This window comes from Penicillium daleae, assembly GCF_028827525.1.
Source record: "Penicillium daleae strain IBT 16125 chromosome Unknown utg000004l_segment0_segment0, whole genome shotgun sequence".
In the NCBI taxonomy this organism is placed as follows: domain Eukaryota; kingdom Fungi; phylum Ascomycota; class Eurotiomycetes; order Eurotiales; family Aspergillaceae; genus Penicillium; species Penicillium daleae.
Window position 1 is genome coordinate 1,391,148 of NW_026623152.1, and position 20,871 is coordinate 1,412,018.

General features: G+C 46.5%; 5 protein-coding genes across 5 annotated transcripts; 3 read left to right on the top strand and 2 right to left on the bottom strand.

Annotated features, from left to right (window-relative positions):
* Positions 1-507: 507 nt before the first annotated feature.
* On the top strand, positions 508-1,625 carry N7458_004146 (D-mandelate dehydrogenase-like dehydrogenase; the record flags this gene model as incomplete). The annotated part of the gene is made up of 2 exons (XM_056907528.1): positions 508-814; positions 886-1,625. 2 exons carry the CDS (start codon positions 508-510, stop codon positions 1,623-1,625), a joined length of 1,047 nt encoding a protein of 348 aa, XP_056768255.1.
* A 358-nt stretch (positions 1,626-1,983) lies between these two features.
* On the top strand, positions 1,984-2,795 carry N7458_004147 (uncharacterized protein; the record flags this gene model as incomplete). Its single annotated transcript, XM_056907529.1, has 3 exons — positions 1,984-2,065; positions 2,131-2,318; positions 2,592-2,795. The coding sequence occupies 3 exons, from the start codon at positions 1,984-1,986 to the stop codon at positions 2,793-2,795; spliced, it is 474 nt and encodes a 157-aa protein (XP_056768256.1).
* Positions 2,796-6,963: 4,168 nt separating this feature from the next.
* On the top strand, positions 6,964-8,680 carry N7458_004148 (terpene synthase family protein; the record flags this gene model as incomplete). The annotated part of the gene is made up of 9 exons (XM_056907530.1): positions 6,964-7,122; positions 7,216-7,314; positions 7,364-7,382; positions 7,458-7,652; positions 7,727-7,883; positions 7,932-8,012; positions 8,072-8,105; positions 8,155-8,378; positions 8,437-8,680. 9 exons carry the CDS (start codon positions 6,964-6,966, stop codon positions 8,678-8,680), a joined length of 1,212 nt encoding a protein of 403 aa, XP_056768257.1.
* Positions 8,681-9,741: 1,061 nt separating this feature from the next.
* Positions 9,742-11,670, bottom strand: N7458_004149 (fungal specific transcription factor domain-containing protein; the record flags this gene model as incomplete). The annotated part of the gene is made up of 4 exons (XM_056907531.1): positions 9,742-10,185; positions 10,241-10,529; positions 10,581-11,007; positions 11,061-11,670. The coding sequence occupies 4 exons, from the start codon at positions 11,668-11,670 to the stop codon at positions 9,742-9,744; spliced, it is 1,770 nt and encodes a 589-aa protein (XP_056768258.1).
* Positions 11,671-18,743: 7,073 nt separating this feature from the next.
* N7458_004150 (putative MFS transporter) lies at positions 18,744-20,676 on the bottom strand (the record flags this gene model as incomplete). The annotated part of the gene is made up of 8 exons (XM_056907532.1): positions 18,744-18,788; positions 18,849-18,987; positions 19,045-19,475; positions 19,550-19,865; positions 19,926-20,127; positions 20,183-20,281; positions 20,332-20,453; positions 20,501-20,676. The coding sequence occupies 8 exons, from the start codon at positions 20,674-20,676 to the stop codon at positions 18,744-18,746; spliced, it is 1,530 nt and encodes a 509-aa protein (XP_056768259.1).
* Between the last annotated feature and the right edge of the window lie 195 nt (positions 20,677-20,871).

A 20,871-nucleotide genomic window follows, 5' to 3' on the forward strand; every position in this document is an offset into this window, starting at 1 on the left:
AGTCTACATACTTGGATGTATGATTCCGAATCGGGTATCGAGTGATCTGCAGAAAGATACCCGCCATAGCGCAAGCCGCAGTTGGAACGAAGAGATATCTATATTAGTATCATTTTCCTAGCGCGGAGAAGCGAATTTATCAACTTCAAGTAGCCATTCCTCATCACCAATACCCAATAAGATATTGCAACTCCCTTATTTTTCTTCTTGATGGGCAGTCACCGTGCGGAGCTGTTTCCGGGCCGTGGGGGGCAACTCCACACCCGCTGAGGCATCGGATTTCTATAGCCGAACGGCGTCAATAGCCGACCACAGAAACAGAGCCCGCTGTGCTGCAATAGCCGCTGTGAAAGGTGGTAAAATTGAATCTGAAGGTACTTAACCGTTGCATCTCGCTGGGTCTCTGGGTATTTCAATTCTCTCGTTGTCCACTCCTGGATCCTCGTTATAGCGCGTCGTTTCGCCCGCCTCTCAAACTCTATTATCGACCAAAAGTGAACAGTCAAAATGGGCAAGCCTATCATCCTTCAGTTAGGTGACGATATCCGTTGGAACCATGAATTGTACGCAAAATTCAAGGATCAATTTGAGATCCGTCGGTCGTATAGTATGTCGCGTCCGGAGTTCATCCGTGCTTTGAAGGAGAAGAAGTTTGGCGATTTCTCTGCCATGTATCGACCCTTCTGGAACACAGGTGGTGAGATGGGCAACTGGGATGAGGAATTGATCTCCCTGCTTCCTGACTCGTGTAAGGTGTATGCCAGTGCTGGTGCTGGTTTTGATTGGGTTGATACTGCCTGCTTGGCGAAGAAAGGTAAGCCCAAATAATCCCAATGGACTCGATATCTTTCACCCACCAGAGACCCATGCTGATGAAAACTGCAGGCATCATCTACTGCAATGCTGCTGCTGCTTGTACTGAGTCTGTGGCCGATGCAGCCCTTTGGTTGATCATCTCCACCTTCCGCTTGTTCTCTTGGTCGGCAATGGCTGCTCGTTCTTTGGACCCTGATCAGTTCGTTGATGCGAACCGCAATCTTGCTCCTGTCTCGCTCAACCCCAAGGGCCACACTCTTGGTATTATTGGATTCGGCCAAATTGGCCGCCGCACGGCGGAAAAGGCTTACCTAGCTCTCAACATGAAGATTCTGTACCACGATATTGTCCAGATGCCGCGTGAGCTGGAGCAAGTCTCCCGGGCCACCTTCCACAAGAATATGGACACCCTTCTGGCAGAATCTGACTGTGTGGTGGTGGCAACTCCATTCAGCGGCGAGACCTTGCTCAACGCATCGCTGCTGTCGAAGATGAAGCGCGGTTCACGTCTCGTCAATATTGCCCGTGGTAAGCTCCTCGACGAGGCTGCTTTATTAGATGCTCTGAAGAGGGGCCAGCTCTCTGCTGCCGGCTTGGATGTGCACTTTAATGAACCGCATATCAACCCTGAACTGGGTAAAATGAAGAACGTCGAGATACTGTCTCATAATGCTGGTGCTTCTCTGGACTCACACATTGGCTTTGAGAGTCTGGGCATGGAGAATATCATCTCTTTCCACGAGAAAGGCAAAGCTATCACTCCTGTCAACGCGCACTTGGTTTCCAAGGCTGCATTGTCCAAGCTGTGAAGGATGAAAAATGTTGGACTGGCCAAAGTGTATATCACCTGAGCATATTATCACGAATCATGACCGCTCACTCTTAATAATATCACCCTGATACCTGCCTGTCTCCAGTGATGCCTTCGAGCTTCGTAGAAAGGAGGGAGCATCTACCTTGACTTTCCACCAAGCAGTAATCTCACCTGTTGCCTACCCTGACCTCCCAAAAGCATATATTCACCTTGAAGCTCCTGCTCTGAAGTATTCTTTCTCCTTCGACTCCTCTCCAATCTCCCGCTCTCAACCTCATTCCCTCGCTCACCTTCTATCTTCTTCTTATATCACTTCAGAGGCTCTCTTCAACCCTCTCTGCCAAATTCTCAACATGTACGACCCCTGGATTCCGACCGTGATGACCTCGAGGGCTAGTTCCTTCTCGAGTGATGACGAATCAACCGGCACCACGGGTATTTCCCTGACCGATATCGACCTCGTCATTACCCGTTTCAAGATTCTGGAACTTTCCAGTCAGCCTCTTCTCAGCTGGAGACCAGCTCTGGAAATTTCCCCTCCGTCAACACCTGCAACGATGATATCTGGCTAGCGCATATGCCGCACTTCCTAGACCTCAACAAGCGGCACATCGCACAGCCCGAGAGATACATCACCGAGAACCCCCCACGCCATTCATCATACTCTCCATCGAATCTTGGCAGCTCGGTAGGACGTTAGGGTCCGTGTCCTGGTCGATGCCTATGGGCGCCTGGCCACGCTCCGTCAGTTCATCATGACCAACGAACTGTGCGGGAATGTCCATCTTCGTTGAGCATTGTAAGCGCAACCCCGGTTTCTGCTACACTAGGGTGCGTTCCTTTCTTGCCAGTTGGCGATGAAGATATTTCATACCGCCGTAGTATGCTGCCGTGTACAGTCCGCCGATCCATGCTAAAAACATGGCAAATTTGTTTGCCGAGTTCTAGCTCGGTTGGTTAGCAATTATGTCTGGCCGTCCAACTGGCCCAGCAACCGATCAACCAAGGCCTGGGTGATCACATCGCAATAGTCCTCGAAGTCCACGACCACCCAGATTTGTTCGAGGAGGCCATTGTCAACAACCTATCATGTGAGGTTGCCCGGGTCCTGTGGGGCATGGAGATGAATGACTGCCCTTACCTGAGAGCTGCGAATATGATATGAACAAGGTGAATGCGTTGTTGGATGATGAGGTCATGAAGGTCTTTTACGGTGTTAATAACAAACTTCTCGACTTCTAAGCGGACGCACGTTGGGAGTGAGCCTTCTCATGTTTTCTCGAATCTTTCTTTCGTTCTTGAGCTAGTCGTCACACAGAAATACATCTCTAGCAAAGACAGTCTCATCTCCCGAAATAACAGTTGTGAGAATATAAGGCTTGAAAGCTGGTAAAGCAGCCATCCTGCAAATAACTCTATCTTGGCCTTATCAATATAAAAGACCAAACTCACTGTCAGATTCAGGCAGAGAACAATGTTCGGAATCACGTCCTCGAAGTCGAAAGGGCTTACTTTGCTTTTATGTTCAAATTTTACTTGGGCTGTGAGCAAATGGAGATGATAAATAACGGAGACACCTCCTTTATCTATTTATGCGGACCTGCATATGCAGAATATCAATATCTCTTAAATTCTCTTAAACAAAATGTATTACCACATACTTGAGTTGGTCTTCTTCACTTCTATTCTTCTTCACAATCAGAGAAAATACAATCTCACATTATCTTCCTGCTATACTTAAAACCAGTCTCCCTAGATTTCAAATTCTTGCGGTGCCCGATATCTGGAAATCCACAGAGACAGACGGCGGGTGAAGGACTCAACAGCATTGCCGCCCTTGCTTTGTCCACGTGGTTCGAATAAATCCTTTCGGCGATTGAACAGCGCTATTTATGTATACAAAAGTGAATAATGCCGTGATCTGCCCTTTCCCGCCCATTTCGAGGTTTTTGAGAGGACTTTACATACATGTCTTTACTTATGAGCCTCTTAAACCTGTGAATCATCATCATTATCAGCCCAAGGTGTTCACTATACGCTCTCAAACAAGGCTATGATGGTCTATATATGATCCAACGCAACGGATTCTAAAGGTCTGTCGCAACAGCTGATGAGACTGGTCATATACCATGGTAATAAATTTGGCAAATCAATGCATCCTATTGGATTCAAGTTGGGTTCGTCCCGTGCCGACTCGAAGCCGTAAGGTAGCATAGGCTCAAGGGGAACCACTCTTTTATAAGAATCCGGTTTCCCTCTAAACCTTAAGGGAGCGTCAGTCGGCTACGCATGCAAGAGCATTGTCTCTACTCGGTGAGAGTCGATACCAGTAGAGGAGCCATGATGAAGGCACTGCAGAACACCCTGTAATGATGAACGTCTTTATTCTTCAGTCATCTTGAAGACTAAATCCTTCCCGCTGATCAGTAGTACGTAATCTTTGCATGATCGACAATTATCGATCGCATCATTGCGCAATTTAATCTAAGACGAATCAAGATAAATGGAGCTCACATCGCGAACTTGTTGAACATGACGTTTTCTGTTTAACATTTTGCATAACGTAATTCCCGGCCGATCTGGACACCCGGCCGTCCTGGACACCTGCCCCCATTAGAAAATTTCAAATTCGATTATCTCAACCAACACCCATTAATCTAACTAAATATAACGATTTTTACATGTATTAATCCTGTGGCCAATCTCCCTACACCCACTACACCTAGCCGGAGCCCTGGCCGCTGACCTAGTTGGCTGACTAGGCAATTCGACCTCCGTATGCGATTCCACCACATCTTCTTCTACCGGCAAATCTAGCTGCGCAGCTAGCTGTAGGGCTTCTTTAATGGTCAAACCCTCTTCGCAGGGTAGGTGCTTAGTTGACCGACTGCGCTTCTTGACGATCTTCTCATTGGCCATGCGTAAATTCGTATTATCCTGTATAAGCAATGCGAGAGTATGCAGCGATAGGTAGTGGCCCTTGATAATCCGATCTACCACTAATTTTAATAGGCTTAGAGGGCTTTTTGACCGCCGATCTAGTAGACGCCTCATCATGCTAGATTGCTTGTGTAGCTGAGCTACGGTTTTAGGAGTTTCTGGCACGAATTAGCTAGATCTGCTGCTTGGCCGGCTGATTGGTGGTGACGGAGTACGTAGAGAGATATTAAGCTTGTTAAGCACTCTCTCTGCATCAACTGGTACTAGACCAGTAGCTGTGAAGCTGTTTTGGATAGTAGCCGACTGAAAGGCTTCTAGCCGCGCGCGTTGGTAGTCTATCAAGAAATCATGTTTATCGATATGGTTGTATCCTCGGCGCGCAAGATCGCTAACGAAACGGCCGTACGCCTTTTTCAATAGAGCAAAGCAGCCAACATCTAGTGGTTGTAGTAGATGTGATGAATGAGAAGGCATACAAAGTGGTAAAATATCGTTTTCTGCGCATAAACGGTCGAATAGGGGTGTAAGGTAGCTACCATGGCCGTCAAGAATCAGTAGCCGAAACTGACCGCGTACGCGCGGATTAGTATGTGGGATAAAGTGCTTTTCTAGCCAGCGTAGGCTAATCTTATCAGTAGTCCAGCCGTTCGTAGAGACCTCGATTCGCCAATCTCTCGGTAGGTTATCGTCAAACCACCCTGTAATAGCCACTTTGCCCTTGAAGATTACGCATAGCGGTAGTATATAGCCGTCTGCGTATATAGCTTCGATCGCAGTGACCTATTCGCGATTGCCTAGCTGTAGTATTGATCTCCGACCGTAGTATTCAGCCCTAGTGATGACTTTCTGCGAAGAAATAAGGCCTATTGCAAAGCCTGTCTCATCAAAGTTGTAGATATCCTCCGGTTGTATACCGTTCTCATCAATTACGCTTTGTACGGTAGTAAACTAGGCTCGTAGGGCCTTCGGGTCTTCGTTTAATGCGCGCTGGTAGTCGTATCGCCTCGAGAAGCGCGATCGAAGCTTATCACGCCGTGCAACGAAGGTTGATAGCCAATTCTTGCCAACAGTAGGCGGAGGGCTACTACCACGCGTAGCTAGTAGGATATTAGCCATCTCTCGTACAGTACCGGGCCGGGGGCTGCTCCACGCGTATCCATAGAGAGAATCCATATAGTAAGCGGATCCTCTTCTAATTGGGTCAGTTTATGACCGGTCGGGCGTTTCTCAGCGCGTGGAATCTGGCCGTAGGCACGCGTATGTAGTGTTGACAGAGGGATTTCGTAAAGCTTCGCTGCTGCGCGAATAGATTTGATGCGGCTATTTTTAATATCATCAAGGGCTAATAAGACCTTGCCCTCCTGATTGACCGATTTCTGCGAAGATTCAGAGCGAATTAGTGGCATGGTAGGTGGTTGAAGTTGGTGTGTAGGTAGGAAGACGCGATTTTCGATGGGGTGTCCAGGACGGCCGGGTGTCCAGATCGGCCGGGAATTACGTTATGACAAGGTGATAGTTAATAACTACCAGACTCTTGTTCAATTTTGACTTGCGTACCCAAGAACATCTCATCCCAGAGCCCGCCACATATTATTTTACCGACTCAAAATTTTACAGACTCAAAAGGTAGTGACTCCCTGGTATCAGGTGGAAGCATCTATATGAATCCCTATCGATGCCCAATTTAGAGATATCCAACATGATCCCTGTGTTCTGCTAAATTTGACCGACGGGCGAAAAATAAACGGGTTGGAACGCCCACGGCAATGGCTCAGGCAGCCAAAATATCCATCATGGTGCAGTGTAACAGGTTTTCATGCCACTAGATCGTTCGCTCTGTTGGCACGGAATGATACGTGGAGCTCTCGGTCCTCATCGGGTTAGTCAAATTCAGATCTTTCGCGCGATCGAAGATTTTTCCGATTTTCTATGCATCTACCAAGATAAACTCAAGAAGCTGATCGACACGTTTATGACTCACACAGCCCTGCCACTAGAGGCTCGTTAGCTGAGGTTCCAACTGATATTAGTATGAGACTAGGTCTAACGCCATTCTCAAAATCAATGGATGCTTAAAAATGAATACCCATCAAAGCACAGTCGTCGGCTTTTTTCACCTCTCTGTGCTAGGTCAGCTCATGGCCAGTTTGATCAGCTTTGTGGGGCAAACTGCATGCTGTCGAACCGAGATCCCCCGTCGGCATGGTCAAAAACTCAATCTCGTGGAAGAACTGTTAAGGAGCGGTGACAAGTGATAAGACATTTCTTCAGCCGAGCCACGAAGGCTCCATCTGAGATCCGGCTTCGGGCAGAAATAAATAGAACCTAGATCTGGGGCCCCTGTACTATAGTTTCTCCAAAAGGAATATAGTCAAATAAGACTACTTATTATCATGGCCGAACAAGCTGTCAATACTCCCCATAAAGCCTTCCGAGGATCTTTGGAGGGTCAGGTTGTCACAATTCCTAGCATATACAAATTGATCCCCGGGTGGCAGCCAAACCTTCATGAAGGGTACAAGCGGGCGCGTGATGACGAGCTTGGTCCCTGGGTTAGGAGATATTATCCATTGACTTCTTTAGTCCCCGGGAAGATTTGGCTGTTGACACTTACATAGATGGGTAACTGATGAGCGTACTGCGAGCTCTTTTGTGCAGCTGATTTTGGCCGATTTGCCGCTGTCTGGGTGCCGAATTCTCAGTCCTACCGCGTTCTTTGCACAGCGGCCAAGTATTTCGCCTGGGTTTGTTCTTTGTCTCTCTGTCAATATTTTCCGACTAATAATCTCACAGTATTTTGTATATGATGATAGTACGTGGTCCATAAAAAAGGCACAAAAAGGGGGTTTCAACCATACTAATAGCTTTCCCTTGAATTTGTTTATAGTTTTTGACTGCGGCTCGCTGAAGCATGATCAGCGCGCCGCTGAGAATTATAGGCAATCAAGCTTGCAATATTTTCAATTCACCTTACTCGGACTGGGTAGCCTGCCAGAACTGTCAGGGTTTGACTCGGAGCTTCAGAACGCGTTACATTCTTGGGATGAGGTTGGAGAGCACATTCGTGAAGTCTATTCCGAAAGTATCCTGTCATCCCCGAGTTCAAATTTAATCCTGGTAGTCCGGCAAGCAGTTCGTGACTCACAAGGTTTATAGATACGCGTAAAGTCTTATGTGACGAAATGATCAGATATGTTGGGAGCCTGAACAATGTCGACAGTATTTTCAGAGACAACGATCTGCCTTCAGTTGAAGAATACTGGAACCGGCGTGAGGCTACCGCTGGTGTTTACTGCGTGGTTGCCACAATTCCGTATGCGTCTTAATTGAAATTGAAAGGGCGGTACTAATGGAACCGCAGGTTCATTTACGGAGTAGACATTGAACAGGCGGATATCAAGATTCCCGCCATGCGAGACCTGTGGAAGCACACTTCTTATTCGTCCATATGTAGGTGGACCTTGATATAATTCCCCGCGTATTTTTCTAATGTCGCTACAGATCAAATGATATGTTCTCTCTCAGGAAAGAACTTGTATGACTTGTCATATGTTTACAAGTATTGCCAAGCTGACACTTAGTAGGGTGAAAATCAAATCGAGAATTTGATTCCTGTTTTGATATTGAATTGTGGACTTGATTGCAACACTGCAATGCAAAAAAGCTACCAGCTGCTCCACAATGAAGCAGAGGGTCTTCAGCATGCGAAGTCACGCCTATTCCATAGCTCTCAACAGGTATCACCAAACATCTCTGCGGCATTTATCAAAGGCTACCTTGACACCACAATGGGTCTTGCTCACTGGAGGTAAGATCCTTTTCCAGACCTGCTTAGGGTAGGTCTCGAGCTCACGCTGGACATATAGTTACTGTGGCGCTCGATACTTCAAATCCTGGGAACAAGATGACCAAAATGTGATCAAATTCACGGTTCAGGGGCAAACACAACGCAAAAGCGAGATCAACTTAAACGAGCAGGTCCAAGGTCCAGGTTCTGTCACTTGGTATCGGTTTTTGCCCATTCAGATTTTCTTCATCACCCCAACAATCTTCTCACTGGTTGCATTAATGGCTAGATCGACTGGGTTTCGTTGGTTCTCGCGTGGTTAATTTGGATTATGGAGAGAGTCTACTCCACATTTAGATCTGGTATACTTTTTACTAGCAAGAGACTATATTGCTCTCAAGAAATGCATCTAGGATTGCCTTTTATGTCTCGCGGGGCTTGGAACACTAGAAGTTTTTCTTTCTCATTCTCTTTATGACCCTTTACCACTGCAATATGATAATTCCATACGGCTCAGTTTATATTATCGCCCATAGGTAGGTATTGCACCTATCTTTACCCTACTCTACCGTGGTCTTCTTTCTCCGTATTAATTTCTCTATTTTTACCTTAGATTTGAACTATATGGGAGTATCATCTGTACAATAGATAAGAAATACATATAATTGATTATTGATTTTAATTGTCCAAAAAGATACATGGGAAGCAGAAGAATGGGAAGAGTTGTTACAAGACGAAAGGGCGGACATTCACAATGTTGACATCCATGCCAGTACAGGTTTAGCAGGTAATTATTATTCTTACCCTGCTAGTCGAGCAACTGCATTACAAATTGCACTAAGTCTCAACCCGTATTCTTCTCCAAACGTCAGGTATTGGTCGCCTGCAAACTACCGAGTCCAGGAAGACTACAGATTGCTCACTGGCTAGTCAACTCTGGCGCTATAGTACGTGGATTGATAGTAAGTTCTCCTTGGACGATATTCTCTGCTTCCAAATCTTTCCCGGGCTCTGGAGTGCCTGAGTAGCGGGTGACAAATAACCGATGAGACAATCCAACTCGATGACAAGAGTTTTGTCTGCCAGCGACAGCGATCTTAGATAACCCCCAATTTTCATAAAAGTGTCCTTGGACTAATCTTATAGTAAATAAATCTCACGCAAGCGACCGAAGCACTTTCAGGTTATCTTCAAGTAGCAGGAGAGGTTTGAAAATCGAGTCAGGAACTGAGAAGTCGAACCTTCCTCCCTCTGTCTCGATAATTTAACTGCTTAAGACTCATGAGAAAGGGTGCCTTTTGTCAAGCAGAATGCTTGCTTTATAGTGCATACACCCCAAGTTTTCGGTGCACAAGATCTCGGCTACTCGACAATTACTTGAACTTTATAGCATAGTCCAATCACTGGCCGTACTCCCTAGGTCAACGTTGATAGCCCAAGACAACATATCAAAGTTCTCGTAATCTTCCAGATTGATAGCATCAATCTCCCCCCATCCGCAAGAGGAGCCGATATTGGGAGTCAAAATTGACGTCGGGCTGAGGTCATTGCTTGTCGTGATGTCGGGGGTTGCCAGAGAGTTATTTGCTGCAAATTTATCCAAGATCTTGTCCAGCTTTTCCGTGATAGCTTTCGCAGCCTGCAAACAAAATGCTCGATTTCTTTCCCGCGGACTGGCTACACTCTCAAGTTGCGAAGCTAGCACGGAAAGGTTCCGAATGATTGCCGATGTCTTGATGCCGGGCGTAAGACTCCTCGGTGGGTCTTTGGTCATATTTTCTAGTGCCGTAGAAAGAACGGCAGCAGAGGACAAGCCACAGGAAAGAAGCTTCAATTCATTAGTCATGCGAGACTTAGGTAGATGGTGGGGTAAAGGTTCGTACAATTTCAGGTAAATCGGTGAACGTGAATGCGGCTTTACCGCGAGAATTTCCCATCTGTACGACTGTCTCCAGCATGTTTGCAGACACATCAAGTATCTCTGGGAGGGGAGAAGAGCTATCTTCTCCAAGAAGATGGTATATCTGAAAATGGATTTGGAGGTAGGCGAGATGAACCTTCGCATGCATATAGCAAACGGTAAGAGGTATCTCAGACTTCCAACAGTTCTGGTTGTACCTCAGGTGAGGAAGTAAATTGTCCCAAGTTTGGCGGCAACGGAAAGACACATCCCTGAATTGTTTTAGTAGATAATCGAAACATCTTGAAGCGCGTTGTGCATACCTAAGCTTGGAAGGGTCCGCAGCCTGTGATCCTTGAAATTGGTATTCAACAATCTCCTCCCGGAACTGACTCAGAATATAACGTAGTCGTGCCCACGTTGCCGCCCTATGTTTACCATCTGTATTCCAGCCATCTTCCGTCAACCGACTTTTTGCTTCCTCCAATGCCTCGGGAGTATCAGCAAATATCTCTTCATCTGATAAGTCAAGTGGAAGATTGACGTCGACAAATTGGGGTGTGATTCGGGAAGGAAGATTGAAGACCAGGCCAAACATTTTTTCAAGATAGTATTCGGTAACGAAACACCTTCTTCGGCATTCTGCAAGGAAAAATGGCGTCCTTTCAGGAGCATATGTCGCTTCTCGATTCAAGCCCAAAGCTAATAGGTCTGTCGCGAGATCGCCTACCAATCGCCACACCGCGAGGCCTGGGAAAGGTTAGTATTTCGAGAATCGATAACAAATCGATGATGTGACTTACTCGCATCTCCCTCAAGAAATGATAGTAGCTGCGCGTTTTCATTTGCTAGCCATACGATGAAGTCTGTTGACTGGGGTGCAAGGTCACGAGCCAGTCGTAAGCTCAGCTTGCTATACCAGACCATGTCCTGAACAAACTGGTCATCCTTGTCCTCGTCGCGGTCAACAAAAAAGAGTGATGCACGTGCAGCCATTGTGAAAAAAAGGCCAATCGTCTCAACACGAAGGTTCTTGCCGCAGAACAAGGCGAGGAAACCGTGCAGATCCAAGGACGGGGTTATGACAACCTCCGTGGAAGAAGAGTGCAGCACAGCTTTCGAGATCTTGGGTACATTGCCTAGCTCGACCCCTTCTTCCGTTTCCCCAAGAATATAGCCTGAAGAAACCAAATCAGTCCGAAGCGTTTCCACAAGGTGTAGAACGACTGGCTTCGGTACAAGTGCATTTTGCTTGAAAGAGTAGTACTGGTGAAGGCGCTTCTCAATGATTGGAAGGTATTTCAGTTGAGAGACTATCTCCTCCATGGTGGCTAAGTGGGCAGCATAGGCTTTGCTACCCTGGGACCCTGCTGTAGGGGTCTGTGGCAGCGCGTCGTTGGAGACGGTTGACATGAAAGGCCACACGTGAAATTTAGGGAGCCCAGCTGTAGGCCTTCCAGTATAGCTCTGGCGGCTGTTCGTACTGTTCCTATTCCATGATGGCGCCGCATGGCTTGACCGGGTTAACGTACACACGGTCGACCTTTGTGCATTCGGGTTTTTGGTGAGAGGTGCGGGATGGTAATAGCATCGAGAGTCGAGTCCGCGGCGTAGGCATGAAGCACAAACTGGTTTTCTATGATCACATCGAGTTTTTCGCTCTCGACAAGGCTCGCAGGAGGCCAGAGAACGATTGCGTCTAGTTGTGGGCGCCGACATGTCCAAAATTCAAGGTGGCTGGGTGACGTTGCCCGTACCTCCGCGTAACAAAAACAGGCCCACACGGTGGTGAGCTTGAGGCTTCGTTGAGCTCGCCTTTCTCATCCAATCATAGCAGCTCAATACTTTCCGTGCATGAAATAACTTTCGTCGATTATTCTTTTGCCTGCTACGTGGGGTATCGAGTCATGAGAAGCTGTTGAGAAAGAGATCCTGCTGCCAGGGACGTATCACGTGTTTCAGTCCGATACAACACCGGTAATTATATTTGTATCGGATTTGTATCGGTATGCTGGCTCATGGAGGAATCATCAAGCACGATCTGGCCATTCAGCGACCTGGCACAAAATCCCCTAAAGATTAGTTGCTGGATAAAGACAGAACATCAAATGTGGTTCCTCTCCGGTTAGCCAGAAATATAATGGGAGGAGAAACAAAGCAAAAAACGCCATTGACATTTATATGGCAAAGGCTCTTTTCCGCAAGTATACATGTGGAAAGATCGTAGCTAAATACTGAATTTGTTAATGAGTTTGCGAAGCCTATCCTCATGAGAATGTTTCCCCGGAGACTTCTAGGACCAGAGTTTGTCGTTTGCGCCGAGTCCTTACTTGGCCACGATTTAGCCTTTCCCTTTCCTTCCTTCTACATTCTCTCTAGAGATAGATTCGAACCCAAAGATTTCGGTGTTTCTTAGCTCCCTTCCCATAGCGGCATGTGTCACCGTCAAGATTGACGGTAGGTGCCTCTTAAAACAAAATATAAAAGGTACGACACGTTCGACGTCACTGCCTGGCTTATTCCCGGTTTCTCACAAGAAATTGTTGACACAGGCTTCATTCAGGGGCTCAACTTGCAAGCCGCAAGGGCTTCACAAACAGCCTCCAAGGATCTCAAAACCGCTCTTTTTTAGATTCCATAAGGCTAGTATTCGCATGTTTACTTCCTTGGTCCACGGCCGGTGCCTGAGAAGTGAAGCCCAAAATCAAGTGCAGTTCGCGCTAATATTATAACTATCTCTACTAGGTAAGAGATTAATACACGCCGGAAGCTACCAACTGATGCATTAAATCCAGCCGCCCTGAGGAGTAGTTCCCCTCATTTTACTTTGTGTTCCGGACCATATCAACCACTGATTAGAATGCCGGTACTTTTGGCAAATCAGATAAGGTTGGTCGCAAAAAAGTCTACGAAAACAGCATAGCTTTCAAGATCGTTATCTCAATCTATGTCAAAGTATTATAGACTACCTCCCCATCAGTTAACAATCCAACTAGCTGCTTGCCTACAAAATCCCTGATGTCCGCAGTAGTTGACCAGTGTACACGTTCCTGAATTTGGGAATACAAATCACCAAAACGTTATTCAGTTGCATGTAATTTTCTGGTCCTATTCCACGCTCAGTATGGACAGGGCCGATATCAAAAACCTGTTCCCGTCCTTAAATGATGACTTGAAGATACGAGAAATAGGCCAAGTCCAGGAAATCAAAGTGAGTAACGACTCAATCAGTCTACTACCACAAACCAACCTTAACTTCTATTGGTATATGAAGCCACACTTTTCTCGATTTACAATATTTTCCATGGTAACATGGGAGGGGCTTTCAGGGTAAAAACCCTATCAGTCCCAACCCATAGCCACAAATCATTTATTGATTTGAGAATTAGTACCATGGTATCAGGATTATCGAGTGGAGGACCTGTCGCTTTGGTCTATGGGTTTTTCGGTATTCAAATACCGCGAGGTACGATTTCATCGAAGTCACAAGAACTAACCCAGAGCCTCTATGTAGTGGGTATGACACTGTCACTCGCAACTACCGCATCCTTGGCAGAGTTTCATTCAATGTACTACTCCGATTTCTATGGTGGATGGCAAATGAAACACTAAACATATCTAAGGTATCCAACTGCTGGTGGCCAATACCATTTCGTTACAAAGCTTGCCGTGGGTCGTTGGAATGGTATCGGCAGCTGGCTGACCGGATGGATAAGTCAGTAATCGCAGGGACTGTTCCAGTTGATTGAACTTTTTGAAGACAGCGACAAACTTTCTAACATCTGATTTTCATAAGGTACATTTGGTTGGATATCGTTCAATGCAAGCGCACCTTTTGTTGGCGCAACAATGCTGCAAGGCCTCATCATTCAATATGATGAGACTTACGAATATCTTCGCTGGCAAGGGACACTCATATATTGGGGCTTCATTTTACTGGCCGTGGTGATCAATATTTGGGTGTACATTTGATGAATTATCTTCAAAAGTTGAGAAGCATATTGATATGTGAATTCAAGATCGTTGGAAAAGTTCAAGCAGCTTGCCTAGCCTCTTCAATTTCCTGGAAGTGGTCGCTTTGGAGTTTTCCTGCATTTTATGCCCATATAACCTCCGCTAAACACCGTCGGATCTATATCCTCCAAAGAAGAAACGCCGCCACGAAACATTGCACAAGGGATGGACAGAACAAGTTGCGTCATTCAGAGAGCGGCTATATCGTCGGGGTTGAGGGACAAAGGCGCGCGCCGACGTCCAAAAATGGGCAAATCCTCTGTCCATTTGGCCGGGTCTTTCCGTATTGGGTTATCTGCCCGCCTACTCCACACAGTATACCCACGGAGGTATCTCGGTCAGTTGGATGACGATATTATGGTTTACTGACTACTAAATGTGGCTGCAAAGGACTGAGAAGCTCCGAGTCGGCCATAAGCTCAAAGAAAATTGCATACATTCGTTCCACAAGTTCAAATATACGTACCACGGTAGTCATCCGCTGGGAGGCCTCCAGGTGATTTTCTATTTTGAATCAAGACATATTTCAGCATACAATTTCCGTGTATCGCCTGCAGTAAATCTACTGGCGAAGACAAGCTACTCATCATGAGCCCCAAGATCAATTTTGTGGCAAATCAAACCCCGGACACTGAACCGCGCCGCATAACGGTGCGAAGAGCCTGTGAGAATTGTCGGCAGAGAAAGGTTAGCAAAGGAATCCCAACATTCGGCTAAACGTGGACCTGACCAAATTATCCTCAGAAACGATGCTCTCATCAATCGGGTATAACCCCGTATCCTCATACTCTAAAGTGGGTGGGCAACAATTCGATATCAGAGTCAAGTCATCGGACGACTAGCTCTATAAAATTGGCAGGCCAGGAACACTTACCCAGGTCATCAAATCAGCAAATAAAAGAGAGTGACTATCCTGGGATCCAAGTCAATCCAACATCATTCGATAAAGTCCAATTGGAACGGAAAACAACAGAAAGAGGTCACCGACATCCGCAGACACCCAGACTGGCTCGCAGTTTTAGTCCAACCACGTCGCGTTTTGTGGGTGATCTAAACCCAGAGGCTCGACTTCTTGAAGAGAAAACCTCCCCGGAGGATGTGAAACATGCCTATCCCGACAATGTCGGTCTTTGGATCCACTCAGTTTCATCCAAACAGAGTGAACAAAGTGAACGTTTCCATTCTGCTCCGAATTTCTCCCAGAGAGAGCCAAGTTGTTGCCGGAGCAGAGTGCGAGACATAATGTCTCATAAGACTGTCAGGACCCTTTCAAAACTTTACTTTGCCAATGTGCATCCGATTATTCCACTCCTCAATGAAGTCGAATACTGGCAATGTCTCACTCGCTGTGCAATCTCTACACCCTTAGTGCATGCCGTGTGTTTGATCGCCGCAAAAGATAGCGCCGCCGAGAAGGATTTGAGACTTCTGCACTCGAAAGACGTCGTCGTACCAGTACGCGAGTTTTGCAGTCAGCTATTTTTATCTGTCACAAAGTCAATTTCTCAGCCTGTCTCCATGAGAAAAATCACTATGATGCGGATTCTTGGCCTGCTATCGCTGCACCAGGAAGGTAGCGACGGAGCAGAGCATGCATCTAGCTACATTTCTCAGGCTATTCATTACGCACAATCATTAGCGCTGCACTTACCACGACCCAATGATACCGAAGGAGATTTGAAAAGAGCTTTTTGGTGTCTCTGGACTCTCGATCGTCTCAATTCCGCAATCAATTCAAGACCCTGCTTCATAGCCGATATGGACATTGCGATTCGTGACCTAACACCCGAAGAATATGGTCATGCCGCCTTCAATGTACGGCTTCGAGTTGCTAAAATGTTAAATAAGGTCATTGGGCTCTATCGCCCTAACAGTGAAGGGGGATTATCCAGCTGGGATTCCGGATTCCCTGGGTTTGAGCAAATTATAGACGAAACGAACGCATGGGACCTTCCCTCTTCAACCATCGGTTTGTGATCACAAAATATCCCTGCCGAGTATGTACTCTCGATTAGGAAAGATTGTCTATTCTAACTTCTTGATTTCTTTTTTGAAGCTACCTTGCACATTTTTCACCTCGCGACCTCAATCCTCGCGCACCGCCTTAAAACTATCAAAATTTTGCCAACACCAAGTCCTTCAAGATTGCGACAACAACTTGCAGCAATTCAAGTCATTCGTTACATGCAGGATCCGATCAGAATGAACGCATTGCATCCGCTTCCTATTGTCGTCTATGCAGCTTCACTAGCATTGTCTGTATCTTACCAACAATTACGATACAGTCGCCTATCTTGCAATCAAGAGGATGCTCGCCAGGATTTTAAAACTGGGTGTGGTATTTTGCAAGAGCTTCGCCAGAAATGGCCATCCGCCGCTGCGATGGCAGTCTTGGCAAAGAAAATCTCGGGAGCACTTGATAAGTTGCCGCACATTGATATTCTCCGATTGAACCAATCAACTCACAAGAAGGGCGATGGTCAATTGGAGAGAAATTTCACGTTGGTGGTTGATCAAAGGCCAGATAATATGTCCACAACTTCTTCTTCCCATAATTTCCCGACTGGATCTTGTTTGGAAACAATGAATCTATTTGCCGGCATGGATGACCTGTCTTGGATGTATTTGGATGCGGAAAATCCGGTTTGTTTTGATGACCTTTGCAGCAGCTGGTAACTAAGAATTTTACAATGAATTCAAGCAGCCTCGAGTATGCTTAGTCATCTCCCTGGAAACCAATCATCAGCTCGATGGAAGGTCCGAATACTTTCTGACTTTCCAGTCAAGATTCGCACTTAAAAGGCATGCTTCATGTGAAGTAACAGCCAGTCCAATCCGGCCTTAGCACCGGAGTGACTTGATAATGGTGGCATGGATGTTTACCCCTCATTAAGCTGAGAGTCAAACAGCATCGCTTCAGATGAGATGCGTAAGACGTATAGGAGCCAGGGTCAATGGGATAAGGCCGAGGGGCTCTTTTTGCAGGTCATAGAGACCTTTAAGACAAAGTTTGGCCGAGAGCATCCTAACACGCTGAAGAGCATGGGATGAGCCAGGGGCGATACTTGGAAGCTGAGAAAATCTCGTTGCAAATTGTCAGCAGTCTCAAAAGGAAATTTGGCGAAGATCATCCTGCTACCCTTACGAGCAAGAACAACTTAGCGTGGATTTATACACACCAGGGCCGGTGGAAAGACGCTGGGAAGCTTCATATATCAGATAGAGGCTCGCAAAAGGAATATTGGCGAAAATCACCCCGACACTCTTGCGAGCATGAACAATCTGGCGTCGACATAAATGTGGCACCACCGATGGGAGAATGCAGAAAGTCTTCATATACAGGTGGCAGAGGCTCGCAAGAAGAACCTTGGCGAATACCATCCTGCAACACTGGCAAGTTTAGCAAACCTAGCATCAACGTATAGGAACCGCAGCCGATAGGAGGAGGCAGAAAAACTCAACATAGGAGTGATGGAGGCTCGTAGGATAATTCTTGGCAATGATCACTCAGACACATTAACGAGCATGACCAATCTGGCATCAACACATTGGAGCCAAGGTCGATGGGAAGAGGCCGAGCAGCTCCTTGTTCAGACAACGCCACGAGAGGAAGGGAAAGGGGAACTTACTTGGATCATAATGAAATGTTTCTTCGTTTCTATCATTTAAAATCGAGATATCATTATATACAGGAGCATCGAAGTGAGCAGCATGAGTTTAAATAATTGATCACTGGCTAACAAGGATGTGTCGCTAGGAGGAAGACTCAGCATGGAGCAATCTCCATGTTATTGATCATCTGTCTTTGGTCTGAAAATCATCCTCCACCACTGGAGCATCAACTGTCAAACCAGTCATGTCACCAATGTGAAATGGATACCGGACACCTTTCCGTGGTCACTAAAAATAGACATCGTGGTTTTTAAACCACCAGAGGCTTATGGCTGTAGGTTTAAACCTACTGTAGTTTATATACTCCCACGGAGACTGGTGTTAAATAGGTGAGACCTGGGGCTTCCATAGCTTTAGGGTGATCGTTTTGCGGTTTTCCGGCCTGTGTGGTCTCAGGGCTAAGAGCGACCTATATCCGGTGCCTAAAGGCCCGTAATGAAATAAATCCGTGGAATCATGTCCAGAAGGGCTTTAGGTCCGGAGATGTAGATCTGTGGTTAGAAAGCTATAGTGGGAAGGCTTTAGCTTTAGGCCTTTAGCTTGTTAAAAAACCCACGGTCGTGAAGGCAAAGGGGGAGAAAAGTCCGAATCCAACTTAAAACTACACATTCTGGAAGTGCTTTCCAATCTACACCGTCTGCTCTCTCACAAAAAGTAGATAAAACCCGGTAGGGTATGAAACCTGGCTGATCTTTAATAATTGAAATAAATCCAAGCCCTTTCATCTATGTTCACAAGATGAATCATGAAATATACTCGCCACTGGTGTCAGATTTATTCGGTATGCTAGCTTCAATAATCTACAAAACATAACGGAAAGCTTTGTTATCAATCTCAGTTTGATCCTTAAATCGTCAGTTACCAGCCAATATTGTATCAAACAAGTTGCCCAAGAATACACTTACCAGCATTCCATTCTCAACACCATCGCCCTCAGACTCCTGACTCTCAAGCGCCGCACGATCGCGTCGCTTGTTCTCGAAGTACATATACAAATACAACGCCACAATGGCAGTTGTCTTGACCGCATATCCAGCAAGCATCCTAACACAAGTTAGTCATACCAATCAATACCAGGGAAGTGCTGTCATCATCACTCACGCAATATAAGCACTGTGATATCCTGGGGCCTCGCTATCCTTGAACGTCTGGGGACCAATAATATTGCCGACACAGTATCCAGTGAACAGGAGCGCACCAGTGACCTGCTTCTTGGTATAGCCAGCAATATTGGAGCTGACAATTGTGAGACTCATGCTGAAGCCGAGACCCTGGAAATAACACAGCCAAAGCGCAACGAGGCGGCCCCATTTATTTGAGTCTGGCAGTCCGACCAGCAAGCCTGACCCCAAAATGCAAGTTAAATTGGCGACAATCATGCATGCACTTCTCGAGTGGAATCTGTCGGCATATTTGGTCGCAATCCACCCGCCAATCAAGAGCGTGAGGAAATTGACTGCGCCGCCGGGGATCTGGAGGTACTGGGTACCAAGAGTGTCGAAGCCGAAGGTGCCGACGATGATCGAGGTAAACTGTGGATGGACATCAGCCAGGAAACCCAGTGAGGCTCAAAGAAAGACAGAAAGTAAAATGCAGGAAAACGTACACTCGTCAATGCTGAGTTGGGCACCTGTGCACCCACGGCCATGATGAAAAGTAGCCATGTCTTGGGATCTCGGGCAGCTTGCCAGACTTGGTACCACTTGAACTTGTGACTCTTTACTCCCTGCCGATTAATCGCGACGCGGTCGACGGCGATTACACGCTCGCGCTCGGATAGAAATTTGGCAGTCGATGGCAGATCAGGGAGTAACCACAGCGCAAAAATCCCGATGACGACCGAGAATGCGCCAAAAATGAGGAATACATACATCCAGCGCGGTAGACCAGTTGAAATATGACCCACGGCGTAGCCAATCAGCCTGCCAAGGTGGATCAGTATAGGTCTCGATTCGAAGATAAGACCTGGACTTTATGCTCACCCGCCAAACATAGTCGCAATACCGTTGGTGCAGTAGTAAGATTCCAGGCGCAATGGCTGTTCACGGGTTGTGTACCACATACTCATCATAAGCACAAAACCTGGGTTGACGACGGCCTCAACAAGGCCGAGGAGGAAACGGTTGATGGCGATGCCGGCGAAGTTGTGGCATGCCGGCGTGGTCATGAGCAGGCCACCCCATACTGTTCCTAGGCATCAGCGAAATTCACATGTTCTTGAAAATTTTGAAGCTTTTACCTATCGTGGTGCTGCCGAGAAACTTTCCGACCGGCAGCTTTTGGAAAGCCAGGCCGGCAGGCCACTGAGCAATCAGGTAGCCAAAATAGAAGATGGAGCCTAACAACATGAGTAGTTGTACAGATCTAATCGAAACACAAAGAACATACTCAGCCACGAGTAATCCTGCCCTTTAAGCTGGGTTCCTTGTTTGAGGCCGTAGACCGAGGCGAAGTTGATGCTGTTTTTATCCAAATACTGCGCGATATGAGCATCTGCGAAGACCAGAACGCTCCAAAGCCACAGCTAGATCATACCTGAATCATATATATGACGAACAATAACGGGATGAGCCGCCTATCAATCTTTCGTAAAGTCTTTTTCGCCTCTTCCGGGGTATACTCAAGACCGCGATTCTGACGATAGAAATCGTAGTTTTCATCGCGGTCTGATGATGCCGTCGTCGACAGGACTGATGAGGTGGCGGCCTCGACTTCTTTCTCGTAATCCACCATTTTCTGAAATATTCAGATAGGCCAGAGAGGGGAGAATTCCCTTCCTATGGTTCTTGATGCTTGGTGGACTGAAATTTGCACAGATGAGGGGAGGTGGACAGCGCCCCTGCTCTTATAAATTAAAAACTTAACATCTTCAGGTATGCCGTGTGGAGAACGAAACATTCACGCCATCCATCCCACAATAATCATTAT